This window comes from Lissotriton helveticus, chromosome 10 (assembly GCF_964261635.1).
Source record: "Lissotriton helveticus chromosome 10, aLisHel1.1, whole genome shotgun sequence".
NCBI lineage: Eukaryota > Metazoa > Chordata > Amphibia > Caudata > Salamandridae > Lissotriton > Lissotriton helveticus.
In genome coordinates, this window is record NC_136071.1 from 380,137,029 (window position 1) to 380,161,684 (window position 24,656).

Here is a 24,656-nt window from a genome sequence, read left to right on the forward strand (position 1 = left end):
TAGGGGGCTGGAGAAATAGTGCTTGCCTAATGAGATGGCATGCGCTATGACCTAATCAGATAACGGGCTTCTGTGCTGTTGTATGGCTAATCAGATAACGGGTTTCTGTGCAGTTGAATGGCTGCTAGTTAATTATTAACCAGACAAGGTTCAGAATTAGGGGGATCGATACAGTACCCATAGTAAATACATCACACCTTGTTATTTCCTCATTCTATGAGTGCAGCACACCTAATAGGAGAAAAATGCCTTGAGAGATGTTTTTGTGCAGGACGGTAACCATTCCTACACAAAAACAAGCTCATTTCAACCCTGGCACCCTTGCACCATGGTGCAAGGGTGCCTGCGTTGGAGCCAGGCTGCCTGTAGTGCGCCAGAGCACAAATTGAACAGAACTGCTCCAGGTTTTGTATGTGTGAAGATTTTCTGCCCTCTCCCTTTCTTGCAACGCAGTGCAGCAGCTTTGCTTGCTGCCCTGCGTGAATATTTAGTAAATGTGCCCTTAAGAACTGATTGTCGGTTGTGAAAATCTGGCCATGCAGACATGATTTCTAAGTGATGATCCAAATAAGGGCAGGCACTAATGATTTCTGACTGAATATGTAAATTGGAACATGCCTTCATGATTAAGTGATGGTTCAAATCTAACCATGGACCAAGGAATACTGAGAGATGGGATAAAACTGAACATGTCAAAAGTTGAGAGTGAAGAGACAAATCTAAACAAAGATTTAGAATTAATTTGTGATTGACATGACATTATTTGCTGTTAAAAATGAAAATAAAGATTATTTGTTGTTAAAAATGAAAATAAAGATTAAAAAACATATTTGGTGAGACATCTTGATTAAACATGCTTTAAGGGCTTAAGGGCTATTGAATGAGGGTGAAAAACTGCACATTTCAGTATATTTTTTTTACTTTCTTTTTATTGATTATACAAAAAACTATGAGTATATTTAATTCATAATTGCTGCTGCCTATTTCCAATAATATTCAAGCTCCCCACATTAAGGGTTATTTCCCTGTTTCACTTATCCTGCACATTTCCCATTACAAGTGTTATATATTTTTGAAAGAGCACCATCTCCTCGAGTCTGGTCGTCATTAACCCAGGGTGTAGGACTACACTACGCTCGCGGAGCATGCATAGTTTGCACTACTATGCGCTACGCGAATTGCACGTAGCACTGTGAAAAAACGCTTAGCAGGCATTTTTTGCATGCTCGCCATCCTCAACGTCAAGTTGGCGACCGCGAGCGAGCAAAATCAACATCCCAGCGAGACTTTTTCCTCTTTTGTGATCAGCAACATCAAGTTGCCGATCGCGAGCATGGAAAATATACCTCCCGGCGAGATTCTCAACGCGGGGAGGTCAGGTTTTTCATTGTGAGTGGTCGCGTATGCTCGTGACCACTCGCGAAGAGAAACTACCAGTCCGCGTTGAGAAAGCTGCCGCTCGAGTACAGATCTACTCGAGCGGCAGAAAACGACCGCTTGCACTCTGCAAGATGCCGTTTGCAATGATTGCACAACGTGGACAAACATCTCGCATTGTGCAAGCAGTGCGAACAGCATTTTTCCTACCACACTACGCAGTTCGCGTAGCTTGTGTTGTGCGAAGTGCACATTGCGTAGCTACGTGTAGAACTACTACGCGAACTACGCCCAGGGTTAGTCGTCATTAAGCATTGATGTCAAGTCTACTACATATACGGTAGTATTTTGACCCAGTACTCCCATGAAATCCGCACTCCCATTCCATCAGAAATTCAGACATTTTCAAGAAATAGTAAATACCTATGACTGACCTGCAGGGGCATCTCAACATTCTTGCCCTTGAAAGCCAGCAACATCACATCTCAGGCATTCATTTTCGAGGGTCTACTATACACATGGTGTAGGTCTATCAAGGAGTCACCTTCTCCTATGGCATGTTCAGGGGCACAGCTTCAGGAGGGTGTTTGGGTTGTGAAACCCCCCAAATAAATGCATTCTGGGTTTCGTAGTCAGGTCTGTGGGTCCTGAGTGAGATGTGCCATGTCTGTGTCGGGTTTTCTTGTCATCCTGAGTTCACTCTCCCAGATTTTAATTTGTTCAATTATTGGATCTGGAACTTCAATATGTATAGTGACTAATTTACTAAAAAGTAGTAATTCTGAATCCATAGAAGTACTCATTGAATCAGTGCAAATGTACTACTTTTTTGAATTCACAAACATTGCCAGTAATAGGCTTGAAACCCTGCACCAGTCAAAATAACTCATGACACAAATTACTGACTTGGAAACGCACAAAATTACATGTTTTGCAAAAGACCACTTATCATTTTGACCAGTTTACGAAGTGGGGTTTTGTGCCTGCCTCATCCCTATATTAATTCCAGCAGTTGTGAGTGTAAGGTTTTTTCAAAGTATGTAGTAGTGACTAGTGGTGTGAATAGGTGCAACAATCAGGGCATATTATCTTTGATAAAGCAATGTTTCCAATCTCTGTTAATGGTAGCTTTTTCCAAATTTATATTGATTCACCATAACCCACAATTGCTCTCCCCAGATTCCTTCAACGGCGTCCATGTCTCTGTGGTATATCTGTATTCCAAGATATTTAAAGGTACCATTAGCTGAGTGCAGCTGTAATCCCAAGGGGTTGGACCCTTACTGCTTTTCTCATTTAAGAGAAACAGGCTTGACTTGCTTTTGTTAAATTTCAATACAGACATCCGGCCAAATGTTCCAGTTATGTTATGTTATGATAATAATTTTGTAAAGCGTATGAATATCAATCAGCGTTTTGGCGCTGGTGTCAAAACAAGATGCCTCGGGACAAGGCAGGAAAAAATGTTTTAGACGGAGGAGTAAATAAGCCAAGTTTTTAGTTGTTTACCAAATATTTGTAGATTTAGCTGAGCTCTGAGATGGTCAGGCATTAAGTTCCACGATCTGCATGTAGAGTAGGAGAAATTTCTTTCTCCCCAGTGAGCTTTTTTGATTCTTGAAATGTTTACCTGTCTTGCTGTGCTGGACCACAGGGACTGAATATGTAAATACCATTACAGTCAAGTATTGGCCTTAAGTATTAGGTGCCTACATCCATACAATGGCACACCACTGTCTTGTGTATCGCTGCACATTGCAGCTGTCATAGATCACCCTGCCATTTCTCACTTGGGTATAATAAAGCAAACACAAGGAGATAGAGCACTAAAACTTTTCAGACACTCACCCCACTCACAGAACTGGGTTGAATCCATCATCGTTCTTAAGCTCACTTCACCACCCCAGTTCAGACACAGCTATATATTCAAATCAGTCATGACCCTGTGCCTCATGGGAACAGTCCAGCCCGAACTGCCAAGCTATGTCTTCCCCGGAGCAGAAACAAGCATCCTAGGACCTGTTTCGGGCTAACAGCCATCATCAGCCAGGCTAGCTTGAATTCAGTTGCAAACTGAGCAAGGGACCCACATCTGGCCATACTCTGCCAACTTAGGGTGAACAAAGCAAACACAAGGAGATGATGGACGGAGCGCTGAAACTTTTCAGACACTCACCCCCAGGCACATAACTGGGTTGAATCCATCATTGTTCTTTAGCTCACTTCGCTACCCAAGTTCAGACACAGCTATAGCACACCCTAGTAGCCCAAAGAAAACCAGCACAAAAACTAGTCCTCACTGCACCTCCTGTACTAAAGCCCTCAAAAGCTGCAACAAAGAGTTAAGAAAACACTCCTGGGTCGGGAGAGAAAACAACGCTCAGCCCCGTGAGACTCCTGGAGACCCGGGCATGTTTCAAGCCCATCAGCTGTCCTGTCTGGGGCCTCAGTGTCGGGGGTGGGGGCATCCATGCTCCGAGGGGTGTGCAGGAGAGCGCTCTGACTTTTGCAGTGAGCAGGAACCATGAGACCTGCCTGCCGCGTCACTGATCCTTTTACAGGGCATGGCCATGACCCCCATGAAGCCCAGGAAGCCAACCCCCAACCCCAGGCCTGGGGCAAGTGCCGCAAACCTCCATCTGTCCACTGACTTCCCACCATATCCACATCTCTCCTGAGTTGGGAGAGCCTTGGTAATTCATCACCTGTTCTACTGCAGCAGCACTTTATTGGTGGAAAGAATCTGTTCACGTGCAGATCTGCAAAAGGGAACAAATGAAGAATGGAATGCTGAACAATGCAAGCATTCACCCCCCAGTCACAGGGACCTGGGTTTAATCGATTGTTCTTTTTCTCACTATGCCACCCCAGTTTGGACCCAGCCAGTTCTGCTTCCCAATTGAAATCGCCAGCCAAAATAGATGGTACATCTTGATCTGTCAGAGTTGAGACATTACATACTCCAAGAACTCCGCTTGTTTTACATAGGGGGTAAATGTTCACCATCCTCAATGATTTTCCATCAAGCCATCCCAACAGTATAGTATATTTACCCAGGTGTTCTGTAACATATTCTTCAATCATATATGGGACTCTAGGATTAATCCACATGAGGGTGCCCCTGTCAAAAGTAGAGTACATTGTGGAAAATACTTGCCCTCTCTACCTTTTGTTTCAGTGTAAGGCATTCCTCTATGATCAAGTGCATCTCTTACAAAAATGCAAAACCCATGTCCCTTCTTTTTAGGTATGCATGTAGTCTGGCATACAACCAGTTTACACAACCCACTGATGTATTATCTCTATGTCTAATCATGGTTAGAATGTGAAAACTGCAGAAGAATCATACATACATTTGTGGCTCCAAGCACATGCTACCAGAATCTTAACCTTGCCTAAATATCTCCCTCGAAAATGTTTGTCCTACACCCAGTCCCACACTCAATTACTTGCTCCCAAATATGCTAGGATTGCGTTAGAAAAGTGAATGAGTGTAGTTCTAAAATATGTGGGACGTGAGTATTACTTTATTCAGGATTTAAATACAATCAGCTCTTTGTAGGAAGATTTTTATTTAAGGTGTTTATTTATTGCCATTTTATGTTTCTGCAAAATATGTTTCTGAATCCTGGTTTTTTTTTAAGATCCACTGTTTATGTCCATGGGAGAGCCTTAAATTCAGCCTAGCAAAGGCTTGAATTACTGTTTAATGAGAATTAGAGATGTATAAGACTTAGACATCCAGGTACCTAACTCAAAATTCTGGTATTGAATCATGTTTGTCCCCAAAGCACAGGGAATGCCACAAATCACTCTCTAAACATCTGATGCGACAACATTTCACATTAAGTATTTTTGGCTGTTGGCGAGGCTGTAGCTACAGCAGTTCAAGGTGTCCATTCAGGTTTTGAATCTCTGCCTTTGCCTGGGCTCCTGCCTGCATGCCGAACAGACTGATCGTTTGTTGATTGTGTCAACCGGTACACCTTGACTCAAGCCTTGAGAATCCCATCAGATAATGCAGCACTCCTTCCTTCACGTGTGACTCCGCTGATCGGAAAATCTCTGTCACTAGATAGCAGCACTGTCACCAAAGCCTGTTGCTTGCATGGGTTTTCATCCCGTACTGGTTCTTCCATAACCATTGATGCAGACTGGCAATATCCAGACTTCCACGCGTGATTTCTTGCTGTTAAAAAGTACAGACCCCTTGTTTGCCTTTGCTCAGCAGTAAAGAAAGATGGGAAGCAGATACCAATTTAGATATAGTCTGAATGCCAACACAAGGATCCTGGGTGAGAGGGAACTGATTGTTCATTGATAATTTTAGATTTATACTAAAAAGTGGCAAATTAGTCATCAATTCGTTGAAAGGGCTTGTGGTGTTTCTGAGCCCTAGAAATTGACATTTTTTTCATTTCTCTTATCATTTATGAGGTATTATGTGTAATGCCTAAAATTGTTGAGAATGATAACGTGTTAGATATCTTCTCAAATTCACTTACTTTTTCTCCTTTTCCACAGTTTTTCGATGACCATCTCATGCTGGAGGATGTGGTTCCAAGTCTTTATCTACCTGGTTGCTCTCTGCAGCCTCACCAACACCAGCATTTACTGGCATTCATCTTCTAAGGGCCAGCACAAGGCATCTGTCTTTGCAGATCTGACGCCGCAAGAGATGACTTCTGTCCACAACTTTCTAATGGGACAGGAGAACCTTGGCCTTGTCTCGACACAGTCAAAGCTATTGGCCAAAAACTCTATTTTTATGATCGATCTTCACATGCCCAAGAAACGTAATATGCTCAAATTCCTTGATCAGGATGGCCCCAAACCTGTACGTGAGGCCCGTGTTGTGATCTTCTTTGGGGACCAGCCTGCCCCAAATATCACAGAGTTTATAGTGGGCCCTCTCCCCTACCCTTACTATTACCGCCCCTTCTCTTACAAAGGCAATCGTTCTATGAGGTATGAGTCCAGACCCATGACAAGCCTAGAGAATGGATATATATATAAGAAGTTAGTAGAGTTATTAGAGCCAGCCAGCCACATCTTGCTTGAAACATCTGGATTTTCACTTTCCAACTGCACTGACCAATGCTTGACCTACTCAGACATAGCCCCACGGGGCTTGGAACCAGGGGAGCGTCGCAGCTGGATAATACTGCAGCGCTTTGTAGAAGGATATTTCATACATCCCATTGGTGTAGAGATCCTCCTGAACCATCGTTCTACGGCCCCATCAGACTGGACAATCGAAAAGATCTGGTACAATGATCAGTATTTTGACAGTGTCAGTGACTTTGTGGCAAGCTATGACGGAGATATCATCGAGAAAATGAAGTTACCAGAATATTCAAAAGATGACCTCTATTCTACATACATCCCTCGGGGCAAGTTTAAAACCAAGACAAACATCCATGGACCAAAGTTCTGTGAGACCCAGGGCAAACGCTATATTGTCCACGGAAACTATGTGGAATACGCGGGATGGAATTTTGCTTTCCGAATTCGTCTTTCCACTGGCTTACAGCTGTTTGATATTAAGTACAACGATGAAAGAATCGCCTATGAGCTGAGCATACAAGAAGCTATAGCCTTTTATGGTGGGGCCACGCCAGCTGCCATGCAAACCAAGTATATTGACTCTGGATGGGGCATGGGGAATGAGAACTTTGAGTTAGCAAAGGGCATTGACTGCCCTGAGGTGGCCACCTACCAGGATATTTATCATTTCTATGACACTGATAAACCAGTGCGCTACAAGAATGCTCTCTGCATATTTGAGCAGCCTAGTGGCCTTCCTCTGCGCCGACACTTCAATAGCAACTTTAATGGGGGCTACAACTTCTATGGCGGCTTAGAGAACCATATGCTGGTGGTCCGAACAATCTCCACTGTCTACAACTATGACTACATCTGGGATTTCATCTTTTATCAGAATGGGGTGATAGAGGTGAAGGTCCATGCCACAGGATATATCCATGCCACCTTCTTCACCCCGCAGGGTCTACAGTACGGCAGCAAGGTGTATGACTATGTCCTTGGGAACATGCACACTCATTTGATAAATTACAAAGTGGACCTCGATATTGCAGGTATGTTTTCACTCTGGAAGGCCATTATTCTGGGTGTAGTCTTGCACTTGCTTCGGAGTTGTGCAGTGTCTGAGATGTCATAAGAGGCAATAAGACATATTCGGAGATGACAGAGAAAATTATCAGTGGTAAATATTGGAGTACTTTAATTAGATCATGGGAGATCATTTTACAAGCTTCTTTGGGACATTGTAACAGTCCATGCATCCATTGGGTATGACCACATTTCACAAGATAATCCTGGTCTTTATAGGAGAGCCAAAAATGTAACCATCTAAGAGCAAGTGAAAAGTTCCTTTCCGAGTATCTGGATGTCATTTTCATAAATACACAGTATCTATAATAAAAGAAAAGGTAGTGCACTAAAGGAGGGAGATGTACTGCGTTAGTCGGTCGCTGGCTTTTGGCCTCTGAGCCTCCCTAATTCAGTAGAGCCTATAGGGCTTATCCTTGAGCCCCTTGCGGCACTTTTACGCCGCCGGTCTATCACTTTGACGCACTGGCGGCATAAATAATGTGCTGCGTTGCGCCATATTTACAAATTTACACATTTAGGCAGATGCATCACTTTCTAAACTCCTGCACTACATTACACCTGCGTCAGGCATAATATATGCAGGGTCGGCGTTCTTCCGCAAGAAAGCCTCATAGAAGTGGCAGATTTAACTGTGCCACTTGTAGGACGCCACTGCACCAAAACCTTATGCCTGCCTCACAGCAGGCATTAGGGTGACGCAAGCCATATCACATCGGGTTACCCCATGTGAAATGACACGTTACTGGAGTTGCCTCTGTTTTCAGACACACCCCAGCAAATGCGTCACTTTTGCACCTACAGATACGCCGGGATTCCTGACGTATCTGTAAATCCTTGCTACACGGAGCGCCGTACAGTAAATGCGGCGCGTCCAAGGTGTCGCATGGAGGGCGCAGTGAAAAGTGTTGCATTGCTGGTTTCTCCCGGCGATGCAACACTTTTCATACACAACGTCCTTTGGCTTCTGCTCCCAAGTGAAGGGCCATCGCCCTGGTTCATAGATCACCTTCAGTGGAGGCGCAGCTGAATCTGCTCTTCGGAAAGCAAGGATCGTTTGCTGAGTGAGCATCATGTTTGATGCTCCCACTTAGCAAAGGTTTTTGTTTTATGAAAACAAACTCCCAAAACTGGAGTTTGTTTTGCGAAAACCTAATAACTTTGGCCCCGGCACGTAGGGATTAACAGTGCCGTCGCAGAAGCGGCCATGCGGTGTAAGGTTTGCCCTGGTGGAGTGTAAACCAATGGTGGAACTACACATTTATCTGGGCAGGAATGCCACCATTTAACAAGGTGTTACAGCTCGACCAGAATCAAAATGGCCACCGTAGAGTGTTGGTTTGGCTCAGGGCACAAGTCCTAAAAAAAGAAGTGGGGGGGACGCTGTCACCGGAAGTGATGTCACAACAGGAAGTGATGTCATGAAAGGTGGCTTGCACCATCGGGCTAATTGCCCCCCTCAGTGTGTGCAGCGTGCTGAGTGAGCTCCGATCTCTTCCCAGAGAGGCCAAACAGTGAAGTCCAGCTGTTTGGAAGGGGGGATGGCGTCCACCCGTTAAAATAGGAGGGGGGACGCCGTCCACCCGCGTGGTACCCCGACTCAAGCCCTGGTTTGGCTCCTATCTGTGGAACAGGGGCAGCTGACCTCTGGGCCTGACTTCTCAATTTGATCAATAAACGAAGTAAGCAGCTTCCGATGAGGATAACCAAATGTTTTTCTTCCTGCGCAAACTCCATGCAGTCCCTGTGGCTCGGTTCTCATATCCCTGCAATTACCCGCCATTACACATGCATTGAACACCTCAACTGAGCCCTGTATAAAAATGTTTCTCCTGTCAAATCAATATATAAATAATGCCTGCTGCTCAAGATTATCATTTTAACTAACTACCATCATTGTCGCACAGTGTGACGTACCCAGGGAGACTTACGACGGTACTCTGAGGGCCACTGGGTTTGGAGATCCTATTCTGAACCCCCAGGAGACCCCTTTTCTCCCTAAGCAGTGTGTACTCTCGAGCCCTCCCTCAGTGGCATCCCAAGTGAGATGTCCCAGTGACCTGCATGGGAGTGGGAAAGTATTCCCCCTTCATCTGTGTGCGCATGATTTATCACTTTTCTGAAGGAAACTCAACCACAATAAAGGGATCCCTTGGGTAATGGGAGGGCGCGTATGCTACCTAGAACCAATACAACACGCTACATTGGTATTTAATTAAGCGAGTTTTGTAGCCATTGGTATCTGTGAACTTGGGAATTGTTTATTCTCCAAAAACCAAAAAAAGGAGGAACTGAGCTATCTTTCTTCCAGCCGGGAAGCTGTGTGAGGTGCAAATGCACCAGCCCAACTCACACTGTGAGGTCCAGAGCTCCGGTGGATTGTGGGAAGCCCAGGCATGTTTGAGCTTCTCCAAAGTCTGCCTTCATAGTTCCGCCATGCGATAGTTGGCATTATCAGGATACACTCCTCCGTTCCTGTTCACACTCCATCCTGGAAATGACATCAACATAGGGTTCTGCATTGGCAGTGACTGCTCACTTAACACTCATACCTGTGTCTTCTCGCACTGCAGTCTCACAGTGGGGCTTACTCTGCACTCACAGTCACTGCCCACACAAAAATGAAGGGGTGCTCAAGCTACACGCACACACACACAGACATACTCTGTGCTCACAGGGACTGCTCATGGTGAATGGCATACACTGCACTCACCCAACGGCCCATTAAGCACTCAATTGGCACACAGTGCATTCTTGGCACTGTTTACTTTGGACTCACTCAGCACAGTCCCACTGCACTGATAATGGCTAGTCACATGGGAAACAACCATTACGATGCAGTCATAACACCGCAGTACCATTACAACGTGGATTTTAGAACGCAAGTTGTTAACACGACTTGCGCTGGAGGGCGCTCTAGACTAAGGAATTGTGTGATTTACTCTTCCAACACCTAGGCTGGAGTTGGAATAGTAAATCATACTATTCCTAAGTCCAGCACCCTACAGCGCAAATCGTGGTAACGACTTGCGTTGTAAAAGCTGCGTTGTGATGGTACTGCGTGTTATGTATATCACATAGATGAAGGGATGCACACCTTGCTTTCCACATTTCTTTTTTTCTCCAAATTTTCTCTTGCCTTTATAAACAATTGCGTGCAGATCGGTTTTTAGGCGTACCCCACTGCCATTAGTCAAAAATGAACTTATATGAAATGGGACTACATCTAGCCCCAAAGAACCAGTCGCACAGCTTCATGCCGCCTCTGGCGTGCATGTTTTCACCAAAACTTTTAACCGTTTCTTTTTGATATGCCAACGTTCCTCCAATATTATTTCTTCTCTTGAAACATTTTTTTCTCACTTTAATCCAAATCCACAAACCGGATGAAATGCCAATTTTCAATTTTCTGCCATTCAAAATGTGCCAATCCAGGCCTCTTGTAAGAATGTGAGTAATGCAAAATTCATCGCAAGCAGTCTTTATTTCATGTTAAAAACCCAATGCATTTCGGGCCTCTTGGTGCCCTTCTTCGGGGGTCACTACAATGAATAATAACAGAATAATTATTAACACCACTCTACTCGAATACATAAGAGATTGCAACAAAGTTTCATTAACGTTACATGTTTTTCAACACTGTGTGTCTGCACATTGCATTTTATCTTTCCCCTCTCACTATCTACTTGATACTGTGCACGCTTGTCCCTCCTACTTCTCCCTTTCTGTCTTTTCCCCTCTGTCCCAATCCAACTATAGACACTTTCCAGGTCGTCCCAGTTTCCCTCCCTCCCTTCACCACTAACGTCCTCAGACCCTTCATTGCGCATTCAACAAAATCCCAAAGTAAAAAGCATCTCAATTGGAAATTAATGATTATTCAAAACAAATGCTGAGGTTTATACTGACGTATATCGTACGTCCTGTTTGGACTGCTCTCTTACCACTTAAACCTCGGCGTCCCACTCCATCTCCCCCATTGGGGTCCTGGGGGGGGCGGCCGACCGAAGGGAGGCCTGCCCCGCCCGGGGGAATTTGGGGCCGGGGAAAGGGGGGGTAGAGATGGCGCCGCACGGGGACGGGTTTTGGGTGTTTTGGTAGCTTTTGGGCTGGGGGCGGGGCTTGGTTGGGCTTCCTTTTGGGCTGGGCTGTAGTAACCGTCCGGCCACGCGGCAGAGACACCATTTTAAGTGAGGTGTCTCGGCCGCCGGGCGGGGGTGGCGGTTGGACAATTTTTTGACTTTATTTGGACTTTGTTTGGGATGAAAAGCCTCGCTGCAACGGTGCACGGACTGTTCACGGAGATTGCTGGTGTTTGGCAAGGCTCGATTGCACCGTAGATAACGCGGCAACAATAGAGGCGAACTTTGGAACTGCTACTAATGGCACCGGATTTCCCAGCAGGCCGGACACTTCGCTGGTGCAGGGACGGGCCGGAAACATCGCTGGAGGCCGGAGGAGCTCGGGTGAGCAGCATGCGGCTCCACGCGGCCGAGCGGATGGGCCTGTTCTGCCTGGTGCGGGCGGTCAGGCTCCCACGTGGGACTAGGTGAGTCCCGCTGCCCCTACCCGAAGGGTCCGTACGGCCGCCGGGGTTTAATTTGGGGCAGGGGAGAAGAAAGACAGCGGTGCTTCTTGGGGGATTTATGCTCTCTCTGCACAAGGGGTATCTCAAGTTTAGCTGCATGGCATTGGGTTGATTGTGGGGTACTGTGGTGGGTGGTAACGGGGTACCGTGGGGAGGACGATTTGGTACGCCTGGCCTTGTATTTCAGTATGCAGCATGTTGTAGTGGGTACCCTGTTGGAGGATACGAGGGAATAGTGGGCTGTGGTACACGTGGTTTGTGGTGTAAGCATTGTAGAGGTACTGGTGGGTAGGAAACGTAGCATCACGGTGTAGGTAAAATAATATTGTAATGCGTTGTAGAGCATATCCTGGGGTGGGTAGCAAACACTGAGGTGGATGGCGTAACACTGAGGGGGATAGCATAGTGCAGTGGGGTGGTAGTGGTGTAGGCTGGCATTGCCCCGTGATAGGCACTGGTGTGTTCTGGTATCGGCGCCACGATTCTGTGTTTACCAGCTTGAGTAGGGAGTTCACAGACTGCGAGGTGGCCGTTCGCGTGACTTCCGGGCACTGTTTTTGGCGGGAGGGCACTGGGGACAATGGCGGGTGACACCACGGAGTTTCTGTCAGCTCTGCGCTAATCGCAATTAAGGGGAAAATAGGCGGCAGCCGCTGACCTGCATCCTTTTAGACGGAGTTCATTGTACAGTGGTACTTACAAAATGTGGGGGGCTGTATTCTCAGGGCAGCTAATTGGCGGTGTGAACAGTACAGGACCTCATGGCTATTCAGTGTGTACATTCTGTTGATTCTACCCAAGTGAAGCAAGGCTACCCCTGAAAATAGTGGATTGTTTTTTGACGGTGGAGAGTCCACCTTTCGGAATGTGGTACCCCAGTGGCGGAGAACCATCTGTTCCCCCGTGCATGAATTCAATATCACATTGTAGGTATGGGACCGAAAGCCCCAGCACAGAAATTGTTTCCTGAATGTGCCACAAACTACACAGGGTCTCTTGACATTTATTGAAGGAATGGATTTGAGGGCCTTAAACTCGAGAGCTGTAGTCATTTTCCCTGTTAAATAACACCCACAATTCTCGGACGATAACTAACCATTACAGACCTCGGACCTTCCAGGACCCAAAAGCTGAAGAGGCACGTAGGCAAGCCTAGGGTAAGATGGAACGTTTAAAGCACATAGGAAGTTTAAAGAAAAACTGTTTATGGCCCAGCTCATTTGTAGTCCACGAAGCAATTTCCCAAATGGCTGTAATTGTTTTTTAAAGTGCTTTTAACAATACAGAAACCACTTTATCCAAACGTGTGTTGCAATCACGTAGATCGCTTTACAAACAAACACATCAGGAATGGCATGACAATCAAAGGGGATTTAGGGCCCAATTATACTGTTCTAAAGTCGGAAGATAAGGCATAGAAATCACGAGTGAACCATGCTAAATGATGGTTTTCACTATAGTTAAGAGTGACCGTTCACTACACATGGGAGTACAGGATTAGGGAATTCCAATGAGGCTTGCATCACTGAAATGTTTGTGGTTTGTGGAGACAGTCTTAACCCGATGACCTCATGTTTGACCATATAAGTATCAATCACATTCCAAATCACCATTGTCATCTGGGTTTACGTGCTTTCGCTACACTATGCCTAGATATTTTATTTCTTCGTACTATTGTCTCACATACAACAGTCATCATATTTTCTATTTCTAATGACCTTCGCAGCCCCACCTTTATAGACAATGTCTTTGGTCTCGCTGCTCCTTTATTGACGGGTTCTATCTATGCAGAAGTTACCTAGACGAGTATGCCATCTCCTATGCTAAGGTAGGGAGGAGATGTCTTGCATATGCAGTGGGAAAGTTTGATTACATCTTTCCTTGATTAGTAGTGATATCTTGTGGTCATGGACACAAAATATTGTTTTACCGACTTATTAGTACGAGGAATAGGGCTCTGTTGGGCAACTGAATGGTGTAGGCCTAGTGCGCTCATTCACTCTGAATCGGAATATGGAGCATATGGCCTTGCATCCTTTCATCTAACATGAGCGATGCATGTGCACTGACAGGACTAGTATAAGCTACTTTACCGAAGTGGTGGGGTCCACATGTTTCTGAAGTTGCGAAAGATTGGGTAAGTGGAGAGCAGAGTGGGATCATATGCTTGGCAATCCAGGTATGGTATTGTACTTAATTTTAGATGGCGCTTATTACCCCTGTCGAGGTGCCGGAGCGCTTTTCAGGGGGTAGCTTGCTACTCCGGACCATATAAAGGATTAGTATAGTGAAATAGGAAAGTAATTGAATGGTGGATAGGTTAGTGAATTTCTTTGGATTCAGGGGGACTGCGGAGGGGTAGTAGAGGGACAGAAGTTTTGCGTTTATATAGCGCACGTACAGTCTGTTTTAACACGAGGGCCATCAAAGACCTGATTGAACGGCAACTCTTGGTACATTTGGTGCTACACGGCTTTTTCGGTAGAGCAATGCGGAGTTGCACTTTGCGCCTCCGTTTCAGTGAAATATATTGAATTCGGGGCCCAGGTTCCTGTTCTTGCATTTTGTGTTAGACTCCTAAGCTATGAAATGTATACATACTTTTCTTTACAGTTTACATATTGCTGATCTTTTCTATGCAAAGGTGCATTACGGAGTACCACGCGGATATCTTCTGTAGGACCATTGTATTAGGGTGGAACAAGGAGGCAAGCGCATAGAGTTTATGACAGTGACATTTTTCACAGTTGAAGGCCTGGAGTGAACAACCTAACAAAATATCTGCAGGTGCACTTGTGAATACGGCACACAAAATTAACGTTTCAATGGGCCGCGGGCATTTCGAGTCGCGCGGGATGAGGGGTACATTCTTTGCAGTGGGCTTTTTCCTGGCGGACAGGCTCTGGGGGTGACGCACTGTGTGGAGGGCTTCTTTCTGGGTGCCAGAGAGGAAGCACGGTCCCATGTCGGTGTGGTCATTCTACGTGGTGAGCTCGACTCCGTGGCCAGGGAGCACGCCCGCCGGAGGACAGGGGGGTCGCAACGCGCAGTGGGGTCTGACGCCGAACGGTGCCGCTGCCATGTCGGGGGCTACGGGGTATGGTAGGTGACGGTGGGGTTGGGGGCACTGCGGCAGGGGTTTCTTCCTGGCGGACGGGCGCAGGTGTGGGACACGCATCCGGAGGGCTTCTCTCTGGTGGGACGGCCGGTTCGGCGGGCTGCCTGCAGGCGCTGAGCGGCTTCTCAGGCCTGGTGTTGACAGGGGAGGGCCCTGGGCGCCAGAGAGGGGGCACGGCCCCGTGTTAGTGCGGCATACCTGTAGGGAGCTCGATTCCGTGGCCAGGAAGCACGCCCCGGGGGTGACGTCGACTGAGGGCATGGCCCTATACAGTTAGTGACGGAGGGCATGGCCCTATGCATGGGTGACGGAGGGCATGGCCCTACGCATTGGAGACGGAGGGCATGGCCCTATACATTGGTGACGGAGGGCATGGCCCGATACGTTGGTGACGGAGGGCATGGCCCTAGATCTTGGTGACGGAGGGCATGGCCCTATACATTGGTGACGGAGGGCATGGCCCTATACATTGGTGACGGAGGGCATGGCCCTATACGTGGTGACGGAGGGCATGGCCCTATACGTGGTGACGGAGGGCATGGCCCTATACATTGGGACGGAGGGCATGGCCCTGTGGTTAGGGGGGAGGACCTGCCGGCGGTTTGAACGCGTGGACCGGACAGCATGGGGTTTGAGGGGGGTCCGCGGCAGCCACATAGTTAGGGGGTGGTCCTGCCGAATGGGGCAGGTGGCGCGTCCCGGGTTAATGGAGGGGGAGTCCTAGGGGGGGGGTCGAGGACCGTTAGCACGTCCCTCGAGTGGCGGTTCTTCCTAATATATGGGGGAAGAGTAGGAGAACTGTTTGGAGTATCGGGGGGTAGGTCAAGCACAATAAAGTATTTAGCCAGGTGGAGAGGCAAATTGACGTTATGCTAATTGTTACTGTTTGTGGATTGTGGGAATCAGTTAGGGGAGGGGGTGGGGGTGAGGCAGGAAATTACATATTTATGAGGTTTAGATTGTGCGGCGCAGGCCGAGGATGTTATTGTGTAGGATGCACCTGCTTCCAATAAAGCAGCCTTTATCACACTTACATTGAGTCTCGGGTCGGTGCTTTCTCCCCCCCCCTTTCACCAATGGGCCCCAATGGGGTCCTGGGGGGGGCGGCCGACCGAAGGGAGGCCTGCCCCGCCCGGGGGAATTTGGGGCCGGGGAAAGGGGGGGGTAGAGATGGCGCCGCACGGGGACGGGTTTTGGGTGTTTTGGTAGCTTTTGGGCTGGGGGCGGGGCTTGGTTGGGCTTCCTTTTGGGCTGGGCTGTAGTAACCGTCCGGCCACGCGGCAGAGACACCATTTTAAGTGAGGTGTCTCGGCCGCCGGGCGGGGGGTGGCGGTTGGACAATTTTTTCCCTCCCTCCCTCCCTGGGCCATGATTCGGGGGGGGGGGTGCCCACGGGCAGGCACCACTCTTTATGGGGGAGTTTCCTTTGCGGGGGAGTTTGGGGGCAATGGGGATTTGGGGCAGTGTTTTGTTGGAGGCTGGTGCAAGAAGGGGTTTGGACGGGGTGATGAATTTGTTGGACGTTACATCTTGGTGTCCTTGGGCTCAATCCTTTTCTGTATGAATAGAAGCAGAAGAGTTCGTGCTTTGTGGATAATTGCTCTTTATTTGTATAGATAAAAACGCCGACACGTGCTTCGCCTCTGTGGCGAATTGCGCCAGGGCTTTTTCAAGGCTATTTACAATGTTTTGTATTCTGTGCAAAAAGGGGGTTTTTGGATTGGGTGGGGGGTTTTCGCATGTCGCTGGAGCAGGTGTGGGGTGCATTCTGTATGTAGGGGCGGTTCTTCCTAATATATGGGGGAAGAGTAGGAGAACTGTTTGGAGTATCGGGGGGTAGGTCAAGCACAATAAAGTATTTAGCCAGGTGGAGAGGCAAATTGACGTTATGCTAATTGTTACTGTTTGTGGATTGTGGGAATCAGTTAGGGGAGGGGGTGGGGGTGAGGCAGGAAATTACATATTTATGAGGTTTAGATTGTGCGGGGCAGGCCGAGGATGTTATTGTGTAGGATGCACCTGCTTCCAATAAAGCGGCCTTTATCACACTTACATTGAGTCTCGGGTCGGTGCTTTCTCCCCCCCCCCTTTCACCAATGGGCCCCAATCTTTTCATTTTGAATCAAATCCTGTTCTACAAACCACTTCCCTACATACCTGCTATGCTAGTCGTTAAGAGCCCTTCGTTATCGCCATCTTCCTCAAACAGTAATCCTTTACCTATTCCCACCTACTTATTTGAAACTCTCTACCCGTGTGTTCTCCCTCCCAATTGGCTGAGACTCCAAAACTCCCCGCCCTTGCGTGCCTTCTTCATTTTATGAAACTACATTTCCCGACATGCATGTCTGTAATCCGTCAATTCATTGCTGTGTGTAATTTATTGAAAAAAGTGCCGAACTCTTCAATGTGTCCATCCGTGAATTACTCTGTACAACATCTTTACCACTTGCGGTGAGCTCCGGTTTTCTGTCAACTCTTGTGGATTCCAAAATCTCCTTACGTTTACTTTCTGTATACTTGTTTATCCAACGGGTGCACTCCCTGGGCAGGGGTATAGTTATGAATATCACATAGATGAAGGGATGCACACCTTGCTTTCCACATTTCTTTTTTTCTCCAAATTTTCTCTTGCCTTTATAAACAATTGCGTGCAGATCGGTTTTTAGGCGTACCCCACTGCCATTAGTCAAAAATGAACTTATATGAAATGGGACTACATCTAGCCCCAAAGAACCAGTCGCACAGCTTCATGCCGCCTCTGGCGTGCATGTTTTCACCAAAACTTTTAACCGTTTCTTTTTGATATGCCAACGTTCATCCAATATTATTTCTTCTCTTGAAACATTTTTATGTTATGTACCACGTTGTACCATCATACATCCAGTCACACTGCCCTCTTCTGCAATGCTGCCAGTACATTCACACTCACATAACTCAGCAAGCTCTGGCTAGTTTGCATTGCTAGCATTAGCCATGATCTTATTCTTTTAGAATAAAAATATATGTACTGTGCATACTGAGAGGGGTGTTCAGTCAACCCTTTTCACCCATTGGTCTGCCGCACCGTCATTCATGTTTTGCCTTCATCCATCACAGCATACAGCATGATGCCACTGCTTAACTCACTGTGACTGACGGCATTTTGTTCTTATACAATGTGCACAACTGCTCAATAAGTAATCCCATCTAGCAGCAGGGACTACTAGCACACTATGGCCTTTTGGATAATATCCTGGAGCCAACGCTTGCCTTATTGCAATGTGTGTGCCGTCATAAAATCATGGTCAGCACTGGAAAAGGTGAAAGATCACTCACCCCAAACCGATTGGCCTAGCTAATGTGGATATGTAAATTGGAGTCGTTCACCTCTGTTGTTTGGGGGCATTCACACTGCTGAATTAAACTGAAGGTCACTGGGCAGGTGCTGACAATAAGAACTCAGTAGTGCACCCTAATAACATTCAATAAAACATTGCCCAACCAGTACTTTAAAAAGGAAAACGTACTTTAATGCACACAGCTAAATACTACAATTGAAATGTCATATAAAGTTTTTGCCTGTTGCATTTGCTATATGCTTTTCACGGTACCCAACACTAGGCTTACTGTATTGAACATATCCTCCTAAAAACAGCAGAAAGATGCCTGCCTACTGCCTTTGCTATTGGTTTTTACAACATGTAATGATGCCTGCCTAGTGTATCTGAAAATGTGCCTTTCACAAGGTAAATATGCCGTCCCTTTGCAAGTGAAGTATACAAAACAGTAATTAATGGAATGTCTAAACTAATCTCAGCTACATGTAATTACTCAGGTCGCATCCCAATCCAACGTTATTTGCTCACCGTGCCACCTCAGTTTGGACCCAGCTAATCGATCTTGATACTGCTCCAATGAGAACAGTACATGCGCACTGCAAAGCCAGGTCCTCTCTAAAGCAGCAATCAATAAACCCAGACCAAGTTTTGCCCTTGTTTGGTATCATCAGCTGGGTATAGCTTGGACCAAGTGGCACAGTATGCACAGGACCCACATCTGGGGATATGCATCCCACTTAGGCTGTCACACGTGTTCTGGTTCAGGGTGGACTGTTCCCACTGGAGCAGGGTCAAGACTGATTTGCATATGACGGGTTCCAAACTCAGATGGCATGGTGGGCAAAAAAACAATGGGCTAAGAAATGACCCTGAGTAATTACCATCGGGTAAAATTAATTCAAGCATTCCATCTATCACTTTTTTGTATAATCCTCTTGGCTTTTTGATAATATAAAAAGACCGGCCTATGGAACTTCACAGTGACTTTTCAAACGAAAGCACCTATTGCTGCATTTTACACAAGACCTGCTCTACTCTGTTTAGCATTGCTTTTTCATGACATACAAACCTAGGCTGTATGTCAGAATATCTGGAATATGACATTCATATGATCCTGAATGTTATGCAAACTTTGACTAAAATCATGCATTTTCCTCACATTTCTGTGATAGGAAGTTCTCAAATCTGTGAGGTTCCCAAACTTCTCCCTATAACAACTGTACCCCAATTATGTGGCTGGGCCCAGCTCCTTTAACAGGAACAGATCAAATCAAGGACCGTATGAAGCCTATATTAACTTTGTATGGTCACAATTTTCAAGGTTCCTGTTGCAGGTGCTAGGTCCAGCCATACAGGTAGGTCGACTGGTTTAACTTTCAATCAGTGTAATAACGTGCACTGTTCATAAGTGATTGAAACAAAAAGTCCAGACCACACAAAGGAAACTCTTCAGTTGCTTTCTGAAATAATATTTCAAATAGGAAAGCAGCCTGATGCAAGACCAGGAATTATTTTCTCTGGCAATCAGGGGTGTAGCAAAGGCACCTGCAGCCCCTGCCACTCAGATGTGCTCACAGTTTACTGGACTGTGTTCAATGAAACCTCTTAACTATCAGCAAGGGCAACTGGGAGAGCAATGGGATGGTGAAAAACGAGCTTACAACAGGCCACATATGACACGCATAGAAGGTGATTCAAGTCCTGCTCAGCTCTATGGACCTTCTGTGGAATCCTAGTCCAAATCTGGAGTTTTCTTTTCAGGGTCATTTCCCCATCACTCACTCATCCTTCTCTACACAAGGCAGACAACAGAACTCCTGTCAAGACTCTACCCATGCACCTGGACATCTGCACAGCACTGGCAGTCTCCTGTCCTGCGACAGTCACTTTCCAGTCACCCACGCCTGCAGACTCTTTTTTTGGGTATCAGTGTACCACTGCAGGAGTCACAGTGCCTACTCCTTAATAGGTCAATACAGCAAGGCTCCCAAACGGGAATGCATCATATTCTCCCCCACTTGTCCTGGTGCTAATAAGGGGACTTGCCCTACTAGTCCTGTAGAGAAATCAGTGAACGTTAGACATATATGCCAAGAGTTGGCACATCCACTAGCCTCATGGCAGATGTCAAACATCTGAGCTGGTCTGTCCTATTCTTTTCCAAGATTCCCTGTATATCTTCCCTCTTTTCAGTTTTATCTGTCTGTGCAGGAACTTTTAAAGAGAGATGGTGAGTAGTCATTGAGGGGACTCCTACCCAGTTAACCTTTGCCACTTTATACCTCCGTCATCAATGTGCACTCATAGGCACCGCTCACCCTTGTCCTGTGGAGTTAGCCCACTGACTGTCGTACTCCTCAATAGCATTCGAGAGCTTTACAGGTGGCTGAGTTTCCAAATACATGGCCATATTAGCTCTTTTTCAGTTCACCCAGTCCTCAAATCTAACAAAAGTATTAGTTGATACCTCATCTCTATATGTCAACGGTAATGCAAATGGACAACATAACTTTTGACGAAATGCCACAGGCTTGATGACTAGTGCAAAAGAGGTGAACGACCACAACTTATATATACACATTAGCAAAGCCAATCGATCTGGGGGTTAGTGATCTTTCATCCTTTCCAGTGCTGACCATGATTTTATGAAGGCAAACACATTGCATGAAGGCAAGCGTTGTGTGCAGGATTTTATCCAAAAGACCACAGTGTGCTAGTAGTCCCTGCTGCTAGATGGGATTACTTAATGAGCAGATGTGTACATTGTGTAAGATCAAAATGCTGTTACTCACAGTCGGTTAAGCCAGTGGCATCATGCTGTATGCTGTGATGGGTGAAGTAAAAATGTGAATGACATCCATCATAGTCAAACTATGAAATACATATGAAATTCAATGGTTGTAGGGTGCTAACCCAAACCCCTGTTATACGGTTAATATTAAAAAAGGAAGGACTGCGTATTAGGACAACAGGACTTCAGAATGTAGGGACTGATTCCGTCTACACCATCAGAGACTGTCAGCCCTAATCCCTAGCTAGCTCACAATGCCTCACCTGAACCCTTAACTTTCCTGGGGTGGCAGGTACTTTTTGCAACCTCGATCATGACACTCTGATTCCAAGGGAACTGTGTAAACAGATCTTAACTCTTTTGTTGTATACTCATGCATGCCCTTGGTAAACATGAGAAAGATACAAATAACGTTTTCATTACATTTCTTAAAACAATCTTAATCTTGCATAAAGAGAAAGAGCTGTGATTATTAGGCAGATGAAACAAAGCAAAGTAAATAGCATTATGAACACGGTGAAAAGAATGAACAGTCCAAACATGACAGTCTAATTTCTATATATATTCCTACCTATCACTATTCCTAGTCTGAGCGTATAGTGACTGTACCCTCTGCCAGATATCTGAGGTTAGACAGAGACCCATACATAGATGGCTTGGCCAGAAGTAGGATCGGCAATCGTTCTCTGCAGGAAGGAAGATCAGTGTCAGGAGAGCTGCATGTTGAACACAGCATTCATTCCAGGAAAGCCCCTCTGACCTGTAAAAGGACAGTGAACTGTTTATATATTAAAACCACTGCGTTAGAGATACAGGTCTGATGCAAAGATGCGTCGAGATGTTAGAAACTGTCTCTGAATGGACAATGCCAGCACATGGATATCTTTTTCTGTGTTCCTAGCCTTGAACGAAGTGTACTGATTATATAGCAGGAAAGGCTTTCTGAAAACAAGAAGTATGTACTGTGTCTTCTTAGAATATTATTGTGCTAGCAAAACATGTAAAAATAATATAACTAAAATGATGTCCGCTAAAACGTGTAAAATGACAAACTAAAATGGAGAAGCAAAGTGGGTCCAAGAGGGCCTCACTACACCCTGCCCTTGACAGTGGAAAGACGAAGCTTCTATATAAAACTATACTAAAAAAGGCCAAACCATATATCAAGAAATGGTCACGCTCACAAGCCAAGCAAACAGAAGCCATTTAAAAATATGTGAGTTAAAATGTACTATAACCCTTTCGATGCTTATGACGGAACCGCTCCGTCATCAGCTGCGGTGGTGCTGTGCTGATGACGGAGCGGTTACGTCATGGCTGGGCCGCCGCGCCTACGCAGCGCGGATTCCGCGCCTGCGCTGGGCGTTCTATTGAGCGGGCGGGGCCATGACGGGAGCGCTCCGTCATGAGCACAGCGCAACCGCGGCTGGTGACGGAACGGTTCCGTCACCAGCATGCGCCCGCCGCACGGCCGCCCCGCCCCCTTAGCGCTGCGGCGGAATAGCCGCCGCAGCGATGCGGTTAAAATGAATAAATTAAAAAAATAAGTTATAAATACAAAGGGTGAATTAAAATGTTCTCTATATACATATTTTTGTAGTTTTTTTGAAGAATCGTTGACAAGATCAGAGTGCCAAATAAGCATGGCAGAATTGCTTCCTTTCCCCCCTTTTTCAAGATATTGCTGGAGGAAACTGTAAAACCTATCATTGAATTTTAATTTAAACTAGAGGGAATTAAACTGACAATCCCAGAGAACACACCCCTTCTAAGCCAAACCTCCAGCACACCTACTGTGAACTGTAATCCATTGACCTTATAAGTGCTCCCTCTAAATTCTCCCTCGGCAAGTGCCAATTCTCCATCCAGTTACAGTACTTCTACCCCTTTGTTAGACTACTACACCTGGGCAATTCCATTGGAGCCATTTGTTAAATCATTGATCTATAGATTACTTGTATTTGTAAATGCATCACAAAGATAGATAGCCCTCACACATCACAGGTTATAGTTTAGGTCGGTTGCAAATAAACTGTGTTTATTCATTCTGTGCAGGTGCAGAGAACAGCTTTGAAACAGTGGATCTGGAGTACGAGAACATCACCAACCCCTGGAGCCCACGCCACAGAATCATCCAGCCAAAACTTCAGCGCTTGCAGCGTTTGACCGAGCGTGAGGCCGCCTTTCCCTTTGGGAAACCGATGCCCAAGTACTTCACATTTTACAACCCAAACAAGCAGAACCGCTGGGGTGCACAAAGGAGTTACAGGATCCAGTACAATTCCCATGGGGATAAAGTTCTACCCAGGGGTTGGAGAGAGGAAAATGGTATCTCGTGGTCACGGTAAGGACACAGGTTTGAGAGGATGGCACTTGGTAAGGGCTCCTCAAAAATATTGCCTATATTTCAAATGGGCCCGTTTAGGTGGGCACGTCTAGGTGGGCAAGCCTACAACTGTCCAGTTGTAGAGACCAGTTCCAGAGACTAACGTTGAAATCTGGGGTCCACACTTTGATTTTTAAGTCCTGGTCTAAAGGTCATATCAGTAGTTATATCTTGTTTTAGGAATCAGTCCACGTATTATTGATGGGGCACCTGGATTTGCTTCCCGTACAAGGGCACAGTTCTGTTGCACATGCTTGAGACAGCGCAGCACAAAGCAGTAAGGGGCCCATTTTGAGATGGATGATCTCCAGACGGGGAGATATTGGGCTCAGAGTTACCATTACCGGTCATCATGTGTTTCTGTACCCAGAATAGGGACAAGTTTGCACGACCTGGAATTTCTGCATCAATTACCACATATGATTTTTGATTCCTACATCTTTCCCGTGTTACTCCTGCTTCCAGCAGAAAAACAATGTGCATTTAGTTTCACCAGGTGTGGGAGGGCATCTGGCAAAACGCTGAGTAGCGTGGGTCTTTATCCCTTGGATATACCCCTGTACAGGATTTGCTCGGTAAATGTGCCTACCTGGTGGCTCACCTGCTGCTCATTGTGTTTGCATGCAGGTGGCTGCCACCACTTGAAAGGCCCAGTAGTCACAGCCAACTCATTTTCTTGTATGAGCTTACAGAACCCACTTCAAGGGGGAAGTGTGAAAAGGGCTCATCTTCTGACATCAACAGATCAGCCCTTGATGGAGTCTGCGTAGAGCTTCCTGGTTGACACTGAGCAGTTTCTGAAATCCTCCTGGGCCACTTCAAAGACTTCTGTAGATGTCAGAAAGACACAATAAATGTGTATCTTTAGCTGGGCGGTTCACATTTAGAGCACATTAGTGGACTGCTTTTCCCATGCACTTGATTCAGTAACATGAAGTATGCAC

General features: G+C 46.2%; 1 protein-coding gene across 6 annotated transcripts in view; it reads left to right on the forward strand.

Moving 5' to 3' along the window:
• AOC1 (amine oxidase copper containing 1) overlaps window positions 1–24,656 on the forward strand; it is a 258,333-nt gene that overhangs the window by 155,870 nt on the left and 77,807 nt on the right. For 3 of the 6 annotated variants that reach the window (XM_078662761.1, XM_078662763.1, XM_078662766.1), the window contains 2 exons: window positions 5,902–7,475; window positions 23,382–23,670. In XM_078662761.1, coding sequence (XP_078518887.1) covers window positions 5,902–7,475; window positions 23,382–23,670 — 1,863 coding nt within the window. Of the gene's footprint in view, window positions 1–5,844; window positions 7,476–23,381; window positions 23,671–24,656 lie in introns of all 6 variants that reach the window. The other 3 variants (XM_078662764.1, XM_078662765.1, XM_078662762.1) reach the window with 2 other exon arrangements.